The sequence below is a fragment of the Myotis myotis genome, unplaced genomic scaffold (genome assembly GCF_014108235.1).
Source record: "Myotis myotis isolate mMyoMyo1 unplaced genomic scaffold, mMyoMyo1.p scaffold_m19_p_20, whole genome shotgun sequence".
NCBI classification, from domain to species: Eukaryota; Metazoa; Chordata; class Mammalia; order Chiroptera; family Vespertilionidae; genus Myotis; species Myotis myotis.
Genome location: NW_023416325.1, coordinates 15,378,903 through 15,403,093, shown reverse-complemented (window position 1 = coordinate 15,403,093; position 24,191 = coordinate 15,378,903). Strand labels below are relative to the sequence as shown.

The following is a 24,191-nucleotide window of genomic DNA, read 5'->3' as shown; positions in this document are numbered from 1 at the left end:
CTGAAAAGTTGGTAAGAACATCCTTTAAATGTAATTTTTTTTTTTTTTTTTTTTTTAGGCGTTGCAGATGGTGTAGGAGGATGGAGAGACTATGGAGTTGATCCGTCTCAGTTCTCAGGGACTTTAATGCGGACATGTGAACGGTTAGTAAAAGAAGGACGGTTTGTCCCGAGTAATCCCATTGGAATCCTCACCACAAGCTACTGTGAGTTGCTGCAAAATAAAGTACCTTTACTTGGTAAGTCTATGTCCTATGTGTTTTCCTCTCTAAAGATGCCCAGGAAATGGTTAACAATAAAACCAAGAAATTAATCAGCCTACCTTTAAGCAGCGTTTGATAAAGAAGCTATTAAATACTTACTATTTACTTACAAAATACTACTGCTTGGAGAGAATGTAAATAGGTACAACCACTTTGGAAAACAATTTGGAATTGTAGAATACAGTTAAACATGAACAGATAGTATGCTCCAGCAGTTCCACTTCTAGGTCTATACCCTAGACTAGAGAAACTCTTACACATCCGTATATCAAAGAGTAGGCACAAGAATGTTTATAGTAGCATTATTTATAATAGCAGAAAATTGGGAACAACCTAGAAGTCCATTTATAGTAGAAAAACACACTTAGAAAAGGAATGATTTAAAGCTGCATGCAATACTCAGGAACAGCGCTGGCCAGTGTGGCTCAGTTGGTTGAGTGTTGTCCGATGCACCAAAAAGTTGGTGGTTCGATTCCTGGTCGGGGAGCATGCAGAAGGCAGCCATATTTCTCTCAATGTTTCTCTCTCCCTTCCCCTTCTCTAAAGTCAATAAAAACATATTTTTGAAAAGTAAAAATTGTTTAGGGATTCTAAAATATGATAAAAGAAGAAAGAAAAACAAGTGATTATATAATTCAGAATAGGGGTTCTTTCCAAGGGAGGAAGAAAGGAGTGAGGTCTGGCATGAAAAATTCAGTTGATTACCTGTAGGGAGTTCAGGTTGCAGATAGATACCCCAGACTAATAGCAGTTAGCTGAAATACCATGGCACAAAATAGATTCCTGTTAATCTTGTTATTAGAAACTGTCCAAATACCTAGTGCTCATTTAGTATACTAATGGAGCATCCTTTGGCCAAGCTTCTACATTTATTTGTTAAATGGTTTCCTGGAAACTTAACCAGTAACTTTCCCAGCCTTCTATGCAGAATTTCAGAAAGGGTGTTATTAATTTTATGCTAATTGCCAGCATCTTTCTGGTTACTAGAAGCCCCCCCCCTCCTCCCAGTCACCATCCGAATTTAAAATCAGCCTCTGTTCAGTGTTAATGGAGAGCTCTACATTGTAGAATTTTGCCTTCACTTTAAATCCTTAAGAACAGTTTCTTTTCATCATGCTGCCATCTTTTTTTTTTCTCTGTGCTGTGATTAACCAGCTTGTTTTATTTCTAACTGAAGAGAAATCTTGCCTTGAGGTTTCAATATACTGCTTTGTCTTAATTTGCTATTTTGGGCATGGAATTTGGAGCTTGCCTGGCATAGTGGAACATCCTAGATTCTCTTTCTAGTACCTCTCTATCAACATGCCATATGACTTTATGCAAACCTCTTAACCCCTGACCCTTGCTTCATATGTTGAATGGAGAGGGGTGTTGGGGGGGGGGGGGGGGGGCAACTTAAAGCTGCCTGCAGCACTCAGAAACATGTTGTTGAGGGAAAAGAGGACATTGCAGAATACCATCTAATAGTCTAACATCTAACAGAGATGAATCCTCTGCCCCCAACCCCATGCATTTATTGTGACTTGGAATAACCATTTACAGAATAGCAGCTATCCTATTTTTGCACTTTGAAAGCTTTCTTCTTGCTAACTTTTTTCCTTATCCTTACTTCCCTTTTTGTTTACCCTCATGTAATTGGGAGATCTTAATAAATTTAAGGACATATCAAAGGTTTTTTTCACATTGAATATTATAGTTTTTTCTCCTAAAAGACACATTGAAATAATCCTTGTTACCGTGTTTGACACATATGTACTTTTTTCTTACCTAATCTACAAATATCTAAGCTATTTGTAACTAAATTTAAGCATACTAGTATTTTGGCAGACAGACTGCTGAGTTTTACTAAACCTCATATAATTGCAAATAATGATAATTTACAAGATTAGGTAATCTTTTTTTTTTTTTAAATCAAGCAATTGCTACAAAGCCTATAACTATCAATATGGAGGGCAAGTTGATAGCAGTAACCACTTATTTCTTGAGACTATCTAATTGCTTTTAGATCTGGGTTGGCATCACAGGCTAATTGTTAGCATATATTTCCTCAGAAATCCTTAAAGTAGATTTAGGTCTTATGAAGCCAACATATCTTAAGAATTTGAGGTGTCATTCCTAATAAGCTTATTCTTTTCTCTGTTTATTACATTAAAGGCTTAGTTGTTTATAAAATAAGGGGCCAGGTGATAAAAACATTTCCATTTTAGCATGAGGGATTTACTTGGGTGCCTGTCTGGATTGGCCAGTCATCTGAGCACTCATTGCTGTTATTCTCAGCATCTTTTCCTCCTTGCCTACTTGTTCCTCTCCAAACACCTAAGCGTGATAAGCTCTTCTCTCAGTATTAGGTTGTTAGGGCCTGAGCCTTGTGCACACATCAGTAATTTGAAGAGGCAAAGGAGGAGTGTACACTCCATGCCCAGATGATTTTATAAGGCTAGGCTTGCCTTTGTTGGTACTGCTTTGCATATTAAAGCTCCTTGACTTCTGAGGACCATTTTGATCCTAACTCAGCGGGTTACAGCTACAACCATAGCAAAATGATAGTCTGGGTTTAATAAATCAACATGAGTCCTTACTGCAGCAAAAATTTTAAGGCTGTGCTACTCATCTGTCATCTTTTTCTCAGATTAATTCTATCAGCTTTCAGAAGATCTTTTTATCTTTTCTTTATTTTTCCCTTTGCTTCTCTCATTATAGAGTTTAGTGACCAAGAGACTGGAAGTGGGGGGTGGAGAACTGAGCAAGAACATGTGCCCCATGCTATTCATATTTTTGACAAGTGGCTATGGGGCAGAACATATTTTGTATGATGATTCTATTAATGATAAATGATTGGATTTTTCTGTGCATTGAGTTAAGAAAGAAGGGTAATTGGCTATCTTGGCTCTAATGTAAGCTGTGGAGTAGGTTATCTGACAGCACTTCCAGTTTGTTACAGTGCCTTTGTTTTTCTTTGACTTTAAATGGATAGAGACTAATAGATAGCTTAACATCGGAGTGTCAGGTTAGTACCCGTGCATATACTGTAGAAACAAAAAAATGGAATTTCTGAACATTATAATGAGGCTAATGCTTATATTTAAGTGTTTTTAAATTACTAAGTTATACATTTTCATTTAGAAAAAATTAATAGCAAAAATTAAATCAGTGATTATGCTTCCTGTTATTTTTCTGTGCATGTTTGTGCATAGTATAATGATAACAGGAATTGAATCTACTGTGTGCTCACAACAGTGCCATGAACTAGGTTCATAGGTACTTTTTTGTTGTTGTTAAATATTTTTATTGATTTTTAGAGAGAGTGAAGTAGAGAGGGAGAAAGAGAAACATCAATATTGGGAGCGGAACAACAAAGCGCAACATCCTGCATGCCCCCTACTGGGGATCTAACCCAAAACCCGGGCATGTACCCTGACCTGGAATCGAACTAGTAATTTTTTCGGCGCATGGGACGGCACCCAACCAAATGAACCACCCTAGCTAGGGCTCAGAGGTACATTTATTCACTGTTTTGTTAGGAAGAGACTGAGGCCTAGAGAGAATAAGTGGTTTGCCTGCCGGCAGTCACACAACCAAAAAGTGATGGCACACTGGGTTTTAACACAGCTAATTCCACACCCTGTTTGTTTTTGTTTTTTTATTTCATTTTGCTTAACAGTTTGGCCTTTGCCTACTATTGCTTTTTAAAAAAATAAATTTCAGCCCTAGCTGGTTTGGCTCAGTGGATAGAGCATTGGCCTGCGGACTCAGGGGTCCCGGGTTCGATTCTGGTCAAGGGCATGTACCTTGGTTGCAGGCACATGCCCAGTGGGGAGTGTGCAGGAGGCAGCTGATCGATGTTTCTGTCTCATCGATGTTTCTGACTCTCTGTCCCTCTCCCTTTCTGTAGAGAATAAATAAAATATATTAAAAAAAATAAAAAATAAATAAATTTCACTGTTTTTGATGTACAATTCTTTAAGTTTGGTATCACTTTTTTTTTTTTAAATATTTTATTGATTATTCACAGAGAGGAAGGGAGAGGGATAGAGAGTTAGAAACATTGATGAGAGGGAAACATCGATCAGCTGCCTCCTGCACATCCCCCCAATGGGGATGTGCCCGCAACCAAGGTACATGCCCCTGACCAGAATCGAACCTGGGACCCTTCAGTCCGCAGGCCGACGCTCTATCCACGGAGCCAAACCAGTCAGGGCCACTTTTTTTTTTATGAGACTGACGCGCTGCCTACTGCGCTAAGGAGGCAGCTACACTTTTTTTTTTTAAAGAAAGCTTCAATACTAGCTTGTAATCTGCTTGTTTGACTTAAGTCATCATCCTTCCTTTTCAAATATATTTCTCTAACACAATTTTAGTGGCTATTAAAAAGCTAACACTTGGGGGGTGGGGGGGGTAAGTGATCAACCAAAGGATTTGTGTGCATGCATATAAGCATAACCAATGGACATAGACAGTAGCGGGGAGATGGCATGTTCTGGGTGCAGGAGCAGCCGGGGAGAGGTCAACAGGGGGAAAAAGACATATGTAATACTTTCAACAATAAAGAATTTAAATTTTAAAAAAAGAAAGCTAACACTTACTGTGTATTATTATAAGTGTTTGACATGATTTAACTAATTTTATCCTCACAACGCTATGAGGTAATTACTGTTATCCCTATTTTCATGGATGTAGGCACTGAGGCACCAAGAGGTTAATTTGCCACAGGTCACACAGCTAGTAAGTAGCAGAGGTAGTATTCAGACACAGGCAGGCTGATTTACATAAGAGAATGCTCTTTAAGTATTATGTGACAGTGTATATAGCCTGCCATGGTACGGATGTACTATAATTTATTTAACCAGTCCCTTAATTTTAGATGTTGCAGTTGCTTCCAATTCTTCCTAATATTAAATGGTGTTTTGATACTTAAGTCTTATTTGCATCTCTAATTATTTTCTTAGAATAAATTCTTACCAGTGGATATGCACATTTTTAGGGCTATATTGCCCTTTAGAAAAGTTGTTTAGTTTTGCTCTCTCTCCACTATGGAATGAGAGTGACCATGTTTGATATACTCTTGATAACAGCATGGGTTACCTTCTTTTGATTCTTGTTAAACTAGTAGATGATCATTTTTTATATATTTCTTGGTGAACTGCTTATATTTCTATTTTGTCTTTTTTTCTTTAGATATAAGTTTAAATTTTAGTACTTGAAGTAATCTTACTAGTTGTAATTACAACCTTTCATTCTGGGGAAGGTCATGCGAGCTATGTGCTGCAAAGGTACATGGAAGCTTTTGCTCTCTACTTAGAATGTGGTCTCTTCCATCTGAACATTAGTAGTCTCTGTAAAGTGAACAGGTCAATTCCACAAGCCACCTGGGAAAATTAGTCTTGTTACTTCAGAGTGAATCAGTTCCAAATAAAAGTTCTTTGTGACCTCAACAGATGGGAATCTGGTTAAAAATTGTAGTTGCATGCCCTGTCTTAAATGCTAGTGAATTTTGTGGAGGCTTCCTCCCAGTGACTAATGAGAAATGTCAGGGAAATGTAGCATTCTCATTCTGGCATTTAAATATTAAAGCTTAATATCTCAACAACATGCTTTTGAGCATTTGGCATAGATAATAGCACTATTGAAATGAAATAATATGGCTAAATACCAGCCATTTTTATTGTTTTCTATCTCTGCAAATGGAAGAATTCAGATTATCAATGGCCCATGTACTATGTATCATAGAAATTCCTTTTTCTTTTCCACCATTTGGACCCTGATCAGGTTATTAATGACATTCGTTGGCGACATGGAGCATAACTAAGAAAGGTCCTTTTTAAGCAAAGGTTCAAATTATGGCATGTTGTTCTTTGAGGTAATATGATAAAAATATGTGTAAAAAGGCAACCTTGGAAGAGAAAATAAATGGAGACTATTTTTGTTTCTAGGTAGCAGTACTGCCTGCATCGTGGTGCTGGACAGAACTAGCCACCGGTTACACACAGCAAACCTGGGTGATTCAGGCTTTCTGGTTGTCAGGGGTGGCGAAGTTGTGCACCGATCAGATGAGCAGCAGCATTACTTCAACACTCCATTCCAGCTCTCAATTGCACCACCAGAAGCCGAAGGAGTCGTCTTGAGTGACAGGTAATCTCCCCTTTCACTCATTAAAGTGTTAACAGGGCGTGGCTTACTCACAGGTTCCCTCCCGTCCCCCTCAACCGCAGTGGCGATAGGCAATTTCCATTCCCAAATGAGAAAAAAAAGACATCGAGAATATTCTCATCAGGAGAACCTTTTAGTTTGACTTCGAAAGATACTTTGCATATATTTGATATTGCAGCCAAGTTAAATTCTAATAAACACCCAATAATTTGACCAGACTGAAAATGCTATTTCAAGCTTATAAAATATCAGTTTTTCATACCAAGATCTCATGGTATGTATAGTTGTGTTAAATTTTGCTGGAGAAATGAGTTATTGTTCATGCATGCCATTGTCTGTGCAAGATTTTGCATACGTTACTAGGGAAGAGTACAAACAGGCACCTGCTTTATTTATCAGAATAACTTCCTGATTCTCAGGGCCTCCTACTACATGTATCAAATAGAGCTTGCAGTCCAGGCAGTACCTGTCAGGACCAAGTTAGCTTACAGGAAATGGAATGAAAAGTGGTCTTGGATATGTTCTGTGATGACGCTGTTGAGGTGTTCTCTTTTTCTTCTGACACCTTCCCTCAGTTCTTTTTTTTTTAATCCTCACCCAAGGATATTTTTCCCATTGATTTTAGAGAGTAGAAGGGAGGGAGGGAGAGAGGGAAGGGGGAAGAGAGAAACATCAGTGTATGAGAAAGACACATCAGTGGGTTGCCTCCCGCACCACATGCGTCCTAACCAGGGCAGGGATCGAACTTGCAAACCAGGTACGTGCCCTTAATGGGGAATCGAACCTGGGATCCTTCCATGTGTAGGCCATTGCTGTTCTAACCACTGAGCGACACTGGCAGGACCCTCAGTTCATTTTTAAATTGGGAAGAGAAATTTTTGAGACAATCAGTACTTTTTTAAATCAACTTTTACAGTTTATCTTTTCTAAGATCAGAGTACAGACAAGGCTAAGACAATCTCCGATTTCACTGTCTATAACAACGTTGTAAGACCTAGGACAAACATTGTTGGTGATTCATAAATGTTGTTAACTGGGTGATAAAGCTTTTGTAAAAATTGAAGCATTCTAGCAGTATCTGTTGTCTCTACTTAATAGCTCTTATAAAACCAGATCTTAAGCCCTAACTAAGATAAAATGATTATTCTACCATCTTTTATTTCTTGTTAATCCTCACCTGACAATTTTTCCATTGATTTTTAGAGAGAGTAGAAGGAAGGGGGAGAGCCAGAGAGAGAGAAATATCAATGTGAGAGAGGCAACATCATTTGGTTGCCTCCCACATGTGCCCTTGACCAGAATCGAACCTGCAACCCTTCAGTCTGAGGGCTGACACTCTGTACACTGAGCCAAACTGGCTAGGGCATCACTACCATCTTTTAAACTGGAATGAGCATATTACATAATGAGGTGTTCAGCATTGCCCATCTAAAATCTATTATTGACTCCTAGAGAGAGGGAAGCATTTTTTACTTTCAGATTAAGACAGATTACCATAATTGGAAGAATATTTGATTATGGGCCCTTCTTCAGTGTAATACACATTAATATTAACCATATTGAAGTGAGCAGACCTTAGATCCCCCAAGGCCTTGGTAGATATTAAGTTCAGCTAACAGTTTTTGGAGAACAGTGTTTTAATTTTCCTTTATTTGATGCTTCTTGTTTTGGCTTCTGAGTGCTGCGCAGCCCTGCCGTATCTCACACACTATCTCTGGGACAGTCTGGTTAGGGCAGCACTTGGCCTGGCCTACCAGTAAGGTGAAGGTTTCTTCCCCTGGAGCCCAGAGACAGCTTATTAGCATGTGATTTCAGCTCGTGTTTCAGTGCAGTCAAAAGTTTCCAGCAGCACAGTATGTTCAATCAAAATGGGCAGAACTGCAGCTGGCAGAACACCAAGCTCATGGGTGGGAGTGTTGGGAGAAGAGGACAAATTGTCCAATGGTAGTGAGTCTCTCACAGGCAGAATAGCAAAGGACACTCCTGGGGAAAGAAAAACCTCAGCGTAAAATCGAGCTTCAGTGCCAACCTGGTCATTAATCTAAACTTGTAGAATCTGATTAGCTTCCAAAGACTGAGCAAATGTGAAGTGTCTTGTATTTTTTCTTTATTCCACAGAAGAAATCAACTTGATTTCCACCAGTTTTAGTCCCGTCTCCCTCACTTCCCCCTGTATCTTAGCTATTACTCCATCTTATCTATAAAATATTATTTTAACCTTGACTTAAGGGTCAAGGTTAAGTAGCTGTTGTTACAAAATATTTGTTGTATGAATGTATAAGTTAATTTGTTCCTTGAGAAAGCCCATCATAGAACTTTTAGATGTGCTGCTTCTTTCCTCTGAGGAGATGATGAACCAGAAATTTTCTCAGTTGCACTTTGTAGCATTTTCCAGCAGGCAGGGGTGGATTGTTAGTTTCTTGTGTTTTCTCTTCACAACTTTTATAACATGTTGCTTATACAGGTTTGGGTGTGTGTTTTTTTTCTGTCAAGCTTAGGGTGCCTCAGTCTGGCCCCACCCTTCTGGGTCAATGTATGCATTTTTTCCTGGCTCTTGTTCACTTACAAGTTAAAGCAGGTTATCGGGTATCTCTCACACCTTTTCCTCACCCTGGAGTCCTGGAAGCAGTGAGTCTGGACTTTGGAAGTGGCTGAGAATTGGCCTCTCAGGGGGCCATTAACTCTTTGAATATATGGTCTTTTCTGTTTTCTCCACACCTGGGTTTTTTTCCCCCCATTCTCTGCTTTCATTAGGTTTTGTCAGAGGAAAAAAATCTCCCATCTATATTTTTAAAAGTTTTATGCAAAAAGATGTAGTGCAAAGTCTACCTCCTACTCCTGCTGCCAGCCACACATTCTCTCCTCAGAGGCAGCCACTGTTATCTGTTTGTTTGTTTGTTTGTTTGTTTGTTAATATGTAATTATATATGTGTTTTTCTTTTTTTTTTAAAATATATTTTATTGATTTTTTACAGAGAGGAAGAGAGAGAGATAGAGAGTTAGAAACATCATGAGAGAGAAACATCGATCAGCTGCCTCCTGCACATCTCCCACTGGGGATATGCCCGCAACCCAGGTACATGCCCTTGACCGGAATCGAACCTGGGACCCTTCAGTCCGCAGGCCGACGCTCTATCCACTGAGCCAAACCGGTTTCGGCCACTGTTATCTGTTTCACTCTCTGTACCTTCCTCTCTTCATTAACAACATATCACAAAGGTTATTTTTGTGTGTTTTTTATTCCTCAATTTGGAGGGCCAGTTACTTTGTTTCTTCATTCATTTAGTCATTCAACAGATATTTATTGAAGATCTATGTACCAGGCACACTAATAAATACTTATGCATGTGGAGCACTTTGTAAGCCCTGGGAGATACACAGTCCTCACTCTACCAGAATAAGTGCCCTTTAGTAAAACTAACATAGAATTTCCAATAATGCACTAGTAATTACTAGTACTATATTATTGCATGTGTTTCCCATGAATGAATTCTTAGAGGATTTGCATGCTCTCATAGTTATTCCACTATAACACAACCCCCTGAGAGCCAGGTTCAAGTCTGCAGGGAACTGATGAGTGGACAATGAATAAGAGAGGATGGAATGTGGCTCTAAAGAATTAGGAAATAAAGACTCATTTGCACTAGGATTTTAGAGACATGCTAGCATCTGACTCAGAAAAGAACCCTTCCTCCTCTGAAATCACATATGACTAATCACCACACACTATTTTACTTGGTAGTTTCAGTTAAGCTTTTGAAATATTTATATAAGAGTGTTTAATTAATTGTTTTCAAGGTTAGGAATTTCAGAATGACTGGCTTTTATTATTGACTCCTAATATAAATTAGTTTTTCTTAAAGCATTATTACACTGTAACATAGTGCCTGTTGGAAACTTTGAATGGTATCTCTAAAGAGCTTTCTTAACTTTCCCTTACCCTTTCTGTGTCACAGCCCAGATGTTGCTGATAGCACATCTTTTGATGTCCAGTTAGGAGATATTATCCTGACAGCGACAGATGGACTCTTTGACAACATGCCTGATTATATGATCCTGCAGGAGCTAAAAAAGTTAAAGGTAATTAACTGAAAGGTTGGCCCTTGGAAACAGTGGCCCTCTCTGGGCAGTTAAATTTTCTCCATTCAATTGCATTATCTTTTTTTATAGTTTTGAAAAGGACTATTTTGTGAACATAGGAAATTAATAATAGTACCAGTTTTTCAATCAGTTGTAAGTGGAAATATTCACAAATGGAGAATTTAAAGGAAAAAGGCTTTTCACCAAGCTTTTAGTAGGGTGGTAAAGATAGAAAAAGTCCAGATAAGAAATTTCTTGTTTGCATTTTTCATTGTATTTTAATGGTATTTATTTAATAGTGTTACCTCCAGCGATCAGACTATCACTCCCCAGAGGGAAAATAAGGGGAAGAGATCAACCAAAGGACTTGTATGCATGCATATAAGCCAAACCAATGGACATGGCCAACAGGGGGATGAGAACATGTGAGAACATGAGTGCGGGGGGGGGGGGGGTTAATGGGGGGGATAAGGACACATTTGTAATACCTTAACTAATAAAAAATAAGAAATAAAATAAAACATTTCAACAGAAAAAAAAATAGTGTTACCTCCTGGTCCTTTTCTCATTTTAGTCTCATAACAAACCCAGCAGGTGTTGAGGCTGGGAAAGATAGGAAGTCATCATACCAGAGCCAGCCAAGATAGCAGTCAAGGGCATCAGGCAGTTAAGGGCCTTGATGTGATCTGAGCTGTCACCAGTAATAAAGCCATTCAGCTTTGACCCATACAGAGAATGGAAGAAAGTGAAAACCTGTGTTTCCATATTCTTCTGGCTTTGTAAACATTGTCACTCTGGGAAAAGTTAGCCTTTTCTCATGCTTTTATCGCTAACCACTGTAACTCTAAGTTTTTAAATCTTTTTTTTTTAATATATTTTATTGATTTTTCACAGAGAGGAAGGGAGAGGGATAGAGAGCTAGAAACATCGATGAGAGAGAAACATCGATTCAGCTGCCTCCCGCACACTCCCCACTGGGGACGTGCCCGCAACCAAGGTACATGCCCTTGACCGGAATCAAACCCAGGACCCTTCAGTCCACAGGCTGACGCTCTATCCATTGAGCCAAACCGGTTAGGGCAGTTTTTAAACCTTTTAAGCAATATTTTCCTCACCTGTAAATTGGGAGTACAAAAGGCCCTGTTTTATAGGGTTATGGTGAAAATTAACTGAGACCAGGAGTACAGAATCCTTAGTACCAGGCCTCATCTGTGGGGTTCAGTAAAGTCCTGGTGCTTACTGTAGTGGTACTATACCAGGGGTGGGCAAACTTTTTGACTCGAGGGCCACAATGGGTTCTTAAACTGGACCGGAGGGCCGGAACAAAAGCATGGATGGAGTGTTTGTGTGAACTAATATAAATTCAAAGTAAACATCATTACATAAAAGGGTACGGTCTTTTTTTTTTTTTTTTTAGTTTTATTCATTTCAAACGGGCCAGATCCAGCCCGCGGGCCGTAGTTTGCCCACGGCTGTACTATACTCTGTGGTGACAGGGTGGTGGGCAGAAATGACAGTCCCTATCCTCTGGAGCTTCTATTCTAGTGAAGGAAGGTAGATAATACAGAGAAAGAAAAAGATAATATACAGACAGGGTGGGGCAAAAGTAGATTTATAGTTATGAGTACGTGAAACAGTTTATTCTTGTATTATTTAATTGTATTATTACTATTATTATTTTATTATTATTTTGTTGTTGTTAATCCTCACCCAAGGATATTTTTCCATTGATTTTTAGGGAGAGTAGAGAGAGAGGGACAGAGAGAAACATCGATGTGAGAGAAACAAGTCGATTGGTTGCCTCCTGCACGAGTCCTGACCAGGGCCCAGGCTGGGAAGGACCCTGCAACCAAAGTATGTCCCCTTGACCCTTTAGTCCACAGGCCGACACTCTATCCACTGAGCCAAACCAGCTAGGGCTTGTATTATTTTGCATACGAACAACTGTAAATCTACTTTTGCCCCACCCTGTAATGTTTGTGGTAAATAAGAAGAAGCAGGGTAAAGAGATAGGGAATAGAGAGGGCTGCTGTTTTAGAAAGATTGATCAGGGAAGGCCTCTCACTGAGGTAACATTGTTTCCCATTCCATTTTACTGATGAAGTTGAAGTAGCAAGGGTAAGGGATTGGCTCAAGATTATACAGCTAAATAAGAATCTTCATCATGATATAAAATTCTAAAGGTATTTTCAGTAGGGAACCTGGCAGCTCTTAGAGAGCAAACTGGTGTTGGCCAGGAGCGCATTTATAAGCAAGGGAAAAAAATACTATTTTTTTTAATCCTCACCGAGGATATTTTTCCATTGATTTTTAGAGAGAGTGGGAGAGGGAAAGAGAGAGAGAAACATCGATCTGAGAGAAACACATCGATTGGTTGCCTCCTGCACATGCTCTGACCAGGGCCTGGGCCTGGGAGGAACCTGCAACCGAGGTACGAAGTACGTGCCCTTTACTGGAATTGAACCCGGAACCCTTCGGTTCGTAGGCCAATGCACTTATCCACTGAGCCAAACCGGCTAGGGCAGCAAGGAAAATTTTTTTTTTTTTAATATATTTTATTGATTTTTTACAGAGAGGAAGGGAGAGGGATAGAGAGTTAGAAACATCGATGAGAGAGAAACATCGACTAGCCGCCTCCTGCACACCCCCTACTGGAGATGTGCCCGCAACCGAGGTACATGCCCTTGACCGGAATCGAACCTGGGACCTTTCAGTCCGCAGGCCGATCGATGCTCTATCCACTGAGCCAAACCGGTTTGGCAGCAAGGAAATTTTTGAGGTCATCCCTAAAGTGCTATAAAAATTTGCCCGTTCAATCTCATCCTATTTTAGCAAAAATACCTTAAGAATTTCAAATGGGGGAAAAGGCAGAAGTAAAAACCCAAACCTCAGGGCCCAAGGCCACCTATCAAAAACTTTCTGATTCACATTGTATGCAGGCAGCACTGGTGGGCTCATTCATTTTAGTCAGGGTGCAATGTTGATTGTCTTCTCTAACTGGAATAAAATGTAAATGGTGGCCCTAACCGGTTTGGCTCAGTGGATAGAGTGTTGGCCTGTGGACTGAAAGGTCCCAGGTTCGATTCTGGTCAAGGGCATGTATCTTGTTTGCGGGCACATCCCCAGTAGGGGGTGTGCGGGAGGCAGCTGATCGATGTTTCTCTCTCATCAGTGTTTCTAACTCTCTATCCCTCTCCCTTCCTCTCTGTAAAAATCAATAAAATATATTTTTTTAAAAAAGTAAATGGTGGAAACTGATTGGATAAATGTTACTGTCTTAAACAGTGCTATTTGTAAGTATACTTGAATACAAAAATCATGTGAGACATTATGGTAAAAATAACTCCCTCATCCTTCATCTTAGAATTCAAATTATGAGAGTATACAACAGACGGCAAGAAGCATTGCTGAGCAAGCTCATGAGCTGGCCTATGACCCAAATTATATGTCACCTTTTGCACAGTTTGCATGTGACAACGGACTGAATGTGAGAGGTAAGCATTCTTTAGGAAGGTCATAGGGACAAGTAAGATGGGAACATTCTAAGCTGTGGGGTGAGGTAAACAAGAGCACTTGGGTGGGACTGTTGAGATGTCTTGTCTTAGCTGTGAGCGGTGGCTTTGAGCTAGGTCATTAGGCCTTAACACTGGAAGACAAGAGCAAGTGCATGTCATCATGTCTTCCTCACAGAGGACGCCCTTCAGAGCTGAACTTCATAGGCTACAGAGGCAACCGGAATCTGAAGCCCTTTATTGCCACCACTGCACTGCTTGGACCTCAGCCCAAGAGGCCTCCAAACTCTGCCTGGAAGGACTGGACATTCCCAGCAGTTTAACATTCTGCCCTTCATGGGTCTGACATTTCACTTCTCCCTTCCTCTGGCTTTGTGGGACTCGTTGACAGTATTTGCCTGCCAAATTGCCACAGCAGGTTTTGAAGAGGGAAGTAATGTTAACCTGTCCTTGCTTGAAGAGCCCTTCTATCTACTAAGTGATATGTAACTTTGGGAGCAGGCCAATAGCTCAGTCTTAGAGCTGGGATGATGTGTTGGTGGTAACATATCAGAACTAGTACAGTTGGTCAGTTTCTTGCTAGTATAATATTATGACATGTGAAGCATTTCTTAGCCTTCCAGGAAATATTAAAATAGGAAAAAGCACATGCCATAGCTGTTTGGCAAATTAGAATACAAGATTGTTCCTAATTTCAAAACAGTGGGTATGTTTGTCCAAATTAGGATTGTGGATAGAAACATGTAACTTTCTTGTCAGGCAGAATTTATCTTTTCTGTTTTTTTGTGTGTGTTTTTTTGTTTGTTTTTTTATTGTTTTTGTTGTTGTTGTTGTTGTTGTTGTTTTACCAAGCAACCTACATGGCTGCTGCTTCAGGCAGAATTTATCTTAACCAGATTTTCTTTATTGTGATTGCTATAAACAGGAGGTAGTGGCCATTTTATCAGAACTACTGTTTTAAAGAGCAGGGAAGGTTTTTTTAAGCGTCAGTTAAGTTACATGTAATTTCTTGGTTTTTTCATTCTTCTCTTTTATTAAAAAATATATTTTTATTGATTTCAGAGAGGAAGGGAGAGGGAGAGAGAGAGAGAGAAACATCAATAATGAAAGAGAATCACTGATTGGCTGCCTCCTGCACCCTCCACACCAAGGATCAAGCCCACAACCCGGGCATGTGCCCTGACCAGGAATCGAACTGTGACCTCCTGGTTCATAGGTTGACGCTCAACCACTAAGCCACACTGGCTGGGCTTTATTTCTCTTTATCAAATATTTTTTTCTTTCCTCTACTAAAATATATTGACAAATCAAACCTTCATGAATTGTAAGCATTTGTCTCCTAGAACTTTCTTAGGCTTACAGTTTTGATTGACTTTTCTTTTTAAGATACATGACCACATTTTCATTTTTGTTTTAGGTGGAAAGCCAGATGACATCACCGTCCTTCTTTCCATAGTGGCTGAGTATACAGACTGACACACCTAGGTGTCAATTTCTGCCTTTCCTTCCATCATCCCAAATTTTCCCCAGCCGTGTGTACTGATCCTGCTGGCAGGACCACGTTTCTTTGCCACTGATCTCAATGGCCAGTGATGTATGCCTTTTTGCCTGTCTTTTTGAGACCCCATTGAGATCTTTGTTAAGAACCACTACTGTCATTCACTAGCTCATATCTGCCAGCAACTTTGAAGAGAATCAAGATTTGAAGATTGGCCTTCACTTCTCATTGTCCTTTCCATGATGGGATGGGAGGTTTTCAAAGCTAAAATGGCTATTACTTTTCAAAAATGCTTGAAGTATTGAAGAAAATGAGTAATGTTGGTAAAGTGAATTCAAAATTACAGTGTGTAAAAGTCTAACACAAATTCTATGTTATGGTACATCTCCTAGAAACATATATTATTCATCAACAGAAATGTAGAAATGTTACACGTGTACTATACAGTCTTTGTTATGATGATTGGGTGTGGCTTTGTGTTTTCATTATAAACTCCTATTTTTCAGGGGCTTATAATTCTGCTCTAAAACATTGCTCTGAATTATGAAATCTTGATCCAGGAGCTTTTTTTCTTACAAATTGGAAGAAAATTTCAGTTTAATTCTATGGATGCAAACGTTTCATGTTTTTAAAAGATGCTTAATTGTGATCCTGTGATCAAAGTTTTGGCAGTTTATTGATTCATCCAAGTCACAGGCTGGTGGCCTGAACTGCAGGAGGAGTAGGGAGACTCTTTACCAAAATTTTAATGGGAATGTTACTCAAGATTGTAGAACTCCTCAAAGCCAAGGAATTTAATGTTATGGCTGAAATCCTCCCAGCTGTCTGACATGATGCCCCTGTGTGGGAGCTCTAGGCCCATCGGCCTAATGGGTTGAGAATGGACAGCTGTTATTTTGGATTTTGGGGGTCATGCTACTCATAGTCTCACTCAGACCCTTTAGTAGCCTTGCTTTCTTTAGAGCAGTGGTTCTCAACCTTCCTAACTCCGTGACTCTTTAATACAGTTCCTCATGTTGTGGTGACCCCCGACCATAAAATTATTTTTGTTGCTACTTCATAACTGTAATTTTGCTACTGTTATGAATCGTAATGTAAATATCTGATATGCTATATGTGTTTTCCGATGGTCGCGACCCACAGGTTGAGAACCGCTGCTATAGAGCATGCACCAAATTCAGGGGGTCCATGTGGAAGGAGCACTGTGGGCAGTAGCAGCAGTACAAGAGTCCATGAGGAAAACTAGAGATGATCTGACACTTGCATTTGCCCTACACAGAAATTTAGGGGTTTCTGAATCAAGCTTAATGTTTACAGTTTCCAAATAGCCATCTTGCAGTGTATAGTTTCCTTATAAAACTATCCCACATTCAGTTTTCCCATTATCTGCAAGTTCAAACTTATTTTTAAGGTTTGTGTATAAGTCAACTGCTGTAAAGATATATATTTTTGGGTCAGTCTTTTTTCTTCATTAACTTGGTGGTAGAAAAATATAGTTAGCAATCCTTAAATTAAAGCCATGTTTTATATATAAGTCAGGTAACATTGGTGTATAGATGAGAATGCAATTAAACCTGATGAGAATCTACTTGAGGAGAATATAGAAAGTCTCTTTCTCTAAAGGAGATACATACTTCCTGGTTTATTGCATTAAAATTTATGTTTGAGGTTACCTCAACTTGTTTTAAAAGATTTTGTTTTTGTGAATTTGTACTGTATATTTGAGTAACTGTCAAGCTTTTGTTTTATTTAAAATGGTTTAACATGTACCATGTACATGTCATTACTATATTTCAATGCATCATGCTTGTAACAGGCATTTCATTTATAATAAGAATGAGTTATTCATTTGTAAGCCGTTCAGTAATTTATCTACTATTCCTAAATTGGCATAATGTTAGATATCTATTTTGAATCACCTTTAATTACATGTCAGAATGCCTTAACTACCCTAACTTGACAAAACAGTTCTTTGGTAGATGAGATGGGGGGTGGAGGGAGACTGTTTAAGTAATGAGAACCCATTGTGCTGTGATAAAACACAGAAGCCAGAGTGGCAAGTGGCAGGGTATTTATTTTGCACAAACTATTTGCAGTCTCTGTGTATTTTAAAAAGTAAAGAAAGTTGCATCCAGAAGGGTTTTGTTGCAAGAAGTACATTTATACTTGGGCTGATGACATTAGTTCTTTTATTGGATTTCTAATTATTTCTGGTCAGAGGTACATAGCCTATGATCTGGATATATTTTGCATTAATTTTCCAATGCCTAGACTTGATTCCTGGTAGAGCAGTGCTGATTAAGTCACTGGCTTTGCTCTCATTTAACCCATCAAACACAATCTTTGTAAAGTTAGATTGGTGGTGTTTTAATACAACTTATTTTATCAACTTATCTTTCTTGAGAAATTATTGTTAGAAATTTACAATATGTTTGTTCCAGTGATGTTGAATTTAATGGGACAAGAATCGAGTTTCACCGTGGAACTAACTTTTGGACCTGGCCTGTAAATTTAGTAATACAAAATATTTTCTCTTTTCCCTGTCCTTTTTGTGTTATGCACTTAATTTTTTGGCTGCCAGTGGTCAGTTGGAGTGCTGCTTATCAAGTAACTCTCCTTCCATTCTCGGTGGTTAGAGGCTGTTGGACCCATGCTGGAATTTTCCAGTCACAGGACCCAAGTCTCTGTGGGGTATGACTGAAATATGCCACTTGGTGGGTCTGATTCTGAACTTGATGTGTGTGTTAATTGTATTTTAAATCAAGCAGTATAAAAAAGACACACACACACATTTGCCTCATGTAATGGACTTTTATAACAAAAGAGAATTTGGATTTCTAATTTACAAAAGGCAAATTATCTCTCTCTGGATGCACCAAAGACCAGTAAAGTTTATAGCTTTTCCATCTATATTTATAAAGCAATACTGTATTATAAAAAATCAATATTTTTATCACATGCTTGAAATTTTTATTTTGTTCTGTTTTAAAAAGTGCACTCTAAACATATCAGAACCTTATTTCTTCCTGTGAACTTAAGCTGCCTGCGCACAAAAAATATTTACTGAACGGATGTGCAGTAGAGCCCTAGGCTCTTAAAAAGTGAAAGAAGGAATGAAGGGGAAAACAAGTTATTTGTCCTAAATTACTGTACTGGCTTGACATGGTCGATGGGTACTAAATCACAAAAGAATCCATTCCAGGTGTGTATGTCTGGGGGTTGGGCTGTATCTAGATTAGCAACTAGATTTCAAGCTTTGCATGATGGGAGTGTCTCTCCTATCAGCTACATTTGTTTTGGATAGAACAGTAGCCTTCAGTACCACCTTCAGTACCACCATCCTACCACATCAAGTAACAAGGCAGGAATTGTGGGAATTTACTGAGTCCGTTTTTGAGAGTTTTGGAGATTGTAAACAAGATTGACTAGAACTATAAGTGTTTGTACTTTGGAATAAATTCTTGGTTCCTTGTCACCTTATACCAGCTATCTTTGGTAGAAGCTACAGCATCAAATTTCCCTGGAAACAATCACATTTTTGCATTTAACAAATTTTACAATATCAAACAAAAAAACGAAATCTGCTTATAAAACTGAAAATATGAAACAAAACATTTGAATTTTATTCATTAAAAAATATTTGTAAAATTGAACTTCTCAACTAAAAATTGGCAGTGTCAATGTCAAAATTTTAACGGTTAGCAGGTAGTTTGTGGCAAAGATGGCTAAATAATGAAGCAAGTTTGAATTTATATATACTAATGAGCTGCTTTTTTCTGTTGAGACTATCATTATTTGTCTTACCCAAAAGGCAATGACCTGAATTGGATGTCTGAAATATAACTTATGCAGGAATAGTTCTGTAAATACATTTAAATAAACTGTAAAGATATTTAATAAATATAGTATTTATACTAATCTGTGTACTCCTCTTAATTGAAATCGTAACTAAATAAGACACCAACCCTGACACTAAGTTTGTTGGTCTCTATCAAGTCCTCATTTCCAACCCTCTTAGTCAGCCTAGCAGTGACTCCGTACTTTGTAGCTATTATTTTGTCTTTTACTAGTTCTCTGCGTTAGCTCTTTTTCACCAGCTGGTTTACTACATCAGTTTATCTTCCTCAAAAATTCATCAAAATGGACTGATAACTCAATGTAAAATACACATGGTTTCCTAGCTGAGAAGGCTTTTGCATCTTCTACATGGTATGAAGTGAAAACACAGAAAAATCTGGTGTTGTTTAAATTTAGCATTCTGTATCTAAAATCCAAATTAAATACAGTTTAACAGTATAACTGTCTTTTACAGATTAGTGCAGCTGTTGTTTAAATTTAGCATTCTGTATCTAAAATCCAAATTAAATACAGTTTAACAGTATAACTGTCTTTTACAGATTAGTGCAGCATCCAGGCAATTACTGATGATGATGTCTCCGGGACCTAACCCCCCCTGCCCATTTCCAAGAGTGAGCCAAAAACTTTCATCCTCTGCAAGGAGATCTATAGTTGCCCATGGATCATGTGAAATTCAATGTTAGTCACTGGTGTAAGCATGAGATACAGAAATCTTTAGCCTACATGTGAAAGAATTGCTTGAAATTATGTGGGTATTGTCAGTTTCCACCAAAAGCCCATTTTCATTCACTGAGGAACATTTTGGATGAACCTGGGTTTTTATTAGGTTATTGTGGGTAGCTCTGACTCATTACTGAGCTACAAGAGCCAAGTTCATTCTGGTTTTAGTTAGAAGTCTGTTCACAGTTCTAAAGTTGACTGATCCACTCAGCCACCTTTGTTTATGAATTCCTCACAAAATCTCAAGTACAATTGCTTACCAGTTAACATTTCTTTGGGATTTGGTGGTTTCACAAAGACTTAATAATAAGATGTTACAGAAGTCTAGTTTGTCAGGTTATAATTGACTTTTAAACAGGTTTGGGGGAGGGAGAGGCTTACATCATCAGATATTACATAAGAATGCTTTTGTGCCAGATATTTTAGTCTGTGCAGGTAACAAGATTATTCTTAAAGGGGCAAAGAACAGAGACGCTCATTTTCCACCTCATCCCACTCCAAATCCAGGCTTTTTTGACAGTGGAGGTAAGTGCTCTATGTCAGATATACAGAAATAACTTTTTGGCATCACTTCCATTAAATTATTTTTTGCCTTACACTACAGAAAATTGCATCTGAAAATCAGGATAATTTAAAGCTATCACAAATAAGATTTTACAATATATAAAAAGTCTCCAAAGTGAGGGAGGTAGCGATGTACCAGGTATATCAGTTAATACAGCGGATTTTGTAGTCAAAGAAAACACGATAAGTTCAAGAGAAACATCAAAAGTGCTTTATTCAAAGTAATATCCATCGCTAGCTACACATTTCCCCCATCTTTCAGGTAATTTGTGGATACTGTCCCAATAGAACTTTTCTTGTTTTGAGGCAAACCATTCAGAGACACAATTTTCCACTTCTTTGTACGTTTTGAAGTGCTGCTCAGAAAGTGCGTGTGCCATTGATCAGAACAAGTGGTAATATGAAGGAGCAAAGTCTGGTGAATACAGCGGGTGGGTTAATACTTCCCAGGCAAGATATTTTAACATGTCTTTAACTGGTTTTGAAGTGTGTGCTGGTGCGTTATCATGAAGCAAAATTACTTTGCCGTGTCTTCTGGCATATTCTGGTTGTTTCACGATCAAAGCGTGGTTCAAATTGATTATTTGTTGTCGGTAGTAATCAGTATTAACAGTTTCACCTGGTTTTAGAAGCTCATAATACACCACACCTTCCTGATCCCACCAAACTCAGAGCATTGTCTTCTTTCCGAAGCGATTTGGCCTTGCAATCGATGTTGATGGTTGACCTGGATCAATCCATGATTTTGTGCATTTGCGATTCTCAAAATAAATCCACTTTTCATCGCCAGTCACAATTCGATGCAAAAAGACTTTCTTTTGTGCCGTTGAAGCAACATTTTACTGATGACTTTTCGGTTTTCCATTTGTCTTTCATTCAGTTGATGTAGCACCCATTTTCCTTCCTTTAAAATCTTTCCCACTGCTTGTAAACGATTGGAAATTGTTTGCTGAGCAATGTTTAATGTTTCTGCAAGTTGTTCTGAGTTTGACATGCATCTTCATCCAATAATGCTTGTAATTGTTGGTCTTCAAACTTTTTTGGTTGACTTGGATGTTCTTTGTCTTTCACATCGAAATGATCACTTTTAAAGCATTTCAACCAGCGTTCACAGTATCTTGAGGTGGAGCATGTTTACCATAAGCTTCCTGAAGTATATGATAACTTTCAGCAGCACTTTTCTTCACAATAAAGTAATGGATTAAAACTTCCCGCAAATGCTCTTTTTTTTGGCACGAAATTCGACATTTTTAAGCATAAAAATATCTGTGATGCTAATACCTTCAGAAAATTTGACGTATGAAGTTTTGAAGCTTGTCAATACAACAAAACAGGATACATATCAAATTGCATATATCAACATATGGGTAACTCCATCTATTGAAAAAAATCCACATTATTAACCGGTACAACTAGTATTTTTATTCTTGACTCCCTCCCCCAGGGATTTTGCTTAAAATCATAACAATATAAAAAGCAGTGACCAAAAACATCATGGCACTACACAAGAAAAGACTGCATAACTATGTCTGAAAGCACCAAAATTCAAATGTTTGCAATCAAATACAAAAATACCTATTAGTCACGAAACTCTACAAGCAGTATTGGTGCACTCCAAATGACTGCTGAAGAACGTTTAAATACCTTTATAGCCTAGCCAGCATGGCTCAGTGGTTGAGCATTGACCTACGAACCAGGAGGTTACAGTTCTATTCCCCATCAGGCACATGCCTGGACTGGGGGCTCTATCTGTGGGGCGTGCAGGAGGCAGCCGATCAATGATTCTCTCTCATCATTGATGTTTCTGTCTCTCTCTCTCCCCCTTCCTCTCTGAAATCAATGCAAATATATTTTAAAAATAAATAGCCCTAACCGATTTAGTTCAGTGGATAGAGCATCAGCCTGCGGACTGAAGGGTCCCAGGTTCGATTCCGGTCAAGGGCATGTACCTTGGTTGCAGGCACATCCGCAGTGGGGAGTGTGCAGGAGGCAGCTGATCGATGTTTCTCTCTCATTGATGTTTCTAACTCTCTATCCCTCTACCTTCCTCTCTATAAAAAATCAAAAAACATTCAAATAAAAAAATAAATACCTTTATAAAACTGGCAAAGAAAATGCTAAAAGCTCTAATGTGAACATGCAGTGAAGAACTCTAATGAGGGGTTCTGGCTATTAGGACTTGCACATCTTTGGGGGCGGGGCGCAAAAAATTCTAGTGAGCCTTTTTCCTGCACAGAAAACTTCTGCTTTCCAAGTCGTATAATGGATTTAAAGCAAATTACATATAGTTAACAAGCTATTTCTACATATGGTTGTGGTACGAGATGAAGATGTTTAGAAAAGCAGAAGTCCATCCTGCTTTTCAAGGGAGTCCAAGACAATATAGACTAAGTGTGAAATGTGTGACTCCCCTACCTGAGCCATTTAAACTAACACCAGGGTTGTAGGAGACAGAGGACAAAGGCAGATTCTGCAGGCAATTCTGCTTGACTCCCATCTTCTCCTTTCTCTCCTCCTGTGACAGAAGTGCACCCCTTTTCCCAGCTAATGCCCATCCTTTCCTCCCTACTGCCTCACAGCCTCCCCTCTACTGGATAGGAATATAAGCATTTTAAAATAATGTCTCTAATCCTTAAAATATATAAGAAGTCCCATCCTGTTCCTCCCCACCTTACCTCTGCTATAGTTGTCTACACTTGCTGTCTCCATTTTCTTATTCTCCTATTTAGTCCTATCTGAAAGCTCCTGACATCACCATTTCATAGAAACTCTTATTATGGTTACCAAAAATCTTCACATCCTTAAGCCAATGGCCATTTTCAGTCTTCATCCCACTTCCTACTTAGACACTTCCTTCTTGTACCTTCCTCATGCCATACTCTCCTGGTCGCTCTTAGACTTTTCAGCAACCTTTGCATCAGGGTTTCTCAACCTCAGCACGAGCTTCACCCTGTGCCATTGTTTCCCCCTGGCTGCTACTCTCTAACCACACTGGCCAGCCCTCAGTTCCTTAAAGCCACCATGTTTCCCCCATCACAGGGCTTTGCACACACCACACATCCACCCAACATCCCCCATCCAATTTTACTGTCCTAAAAAGTCTTTTATACAGCTTAAGATAGTGACTTTTAGAAACAGTATTTCTCCTCCTAGATTTCTAATTCTAAGAAACTCATATTCCCAAATCAATAATAGCAATAGCAAAACAGGCTTGAATAAAATATTAATGTAAATGTAAAATTGAAACTCATTATTTGAGATACTTCTGTTTCTAATAAATTGTGTTTATCCTCAGATTTCATAAAGTTTAATGTTAGCATTCTGTGAAGCTTATCATCAATCTAGTAAAATGTTGGTATTTTGATATGTTATTAACTGTGACTTTGCTATGAAGGAACTTGTGATGTTTTGGGGATAAAAGTTATATTGTATCACTATGAATAAATGATTTTCCAAACAGATTTGAAAAATGAAATGAGAAGAACATTTATTTTAGAAAACAAACTACAGACTAGCGTATTATTTGTATTCAAAGATATGTATGCTATAC

At 38.6% G+C, this 24,191-nt stretch overlaps 1 protein-coding gene across 2 annotated transcripts in view; it reads left to right on the top strand.

Annotated features, from left to right (window-relative positions):
* PPTC7 (protein phosphatase targeting COQ7) overlaps positions 1 to 19,417 on the top strand; it is a 45,801-nt gene extending 26,384 nt beyond the window's left edge. The window contains exons 2-6 of one of the 2 annotated variants that reach the window (XM_036353464.1): positions 59 to 238; positions 6,193 to 6,391; positions 10,366 to 10,489; positions 13,854 to 13,983; positions 15,419 to 19,417. In XM_036353464.1, the coding sequence (XP_036209357.1) occupies positions 59 to 238; positions 6,193 to 6,391; positions 10,366 to 10,489; positions 13,854 to 13,983; positions 15,419 to 15,477 (692 nt within the window). In that variant the 3' untranslated portion in view covers positions 15,478 to 19,417. The remainder of the gene's footprint in view (positions 1 to 58; positions 239 to 6,192; positions 6,392 to 10,365; positions 10,490 to 13,853; positions 13,984 to 15,418) is intronic. The other variant, XM_036353465.1, reaches the window with a different exon arrangement.
* Positions 19,418 to 24,191: the final 4,774 nt, after the last annotated feature.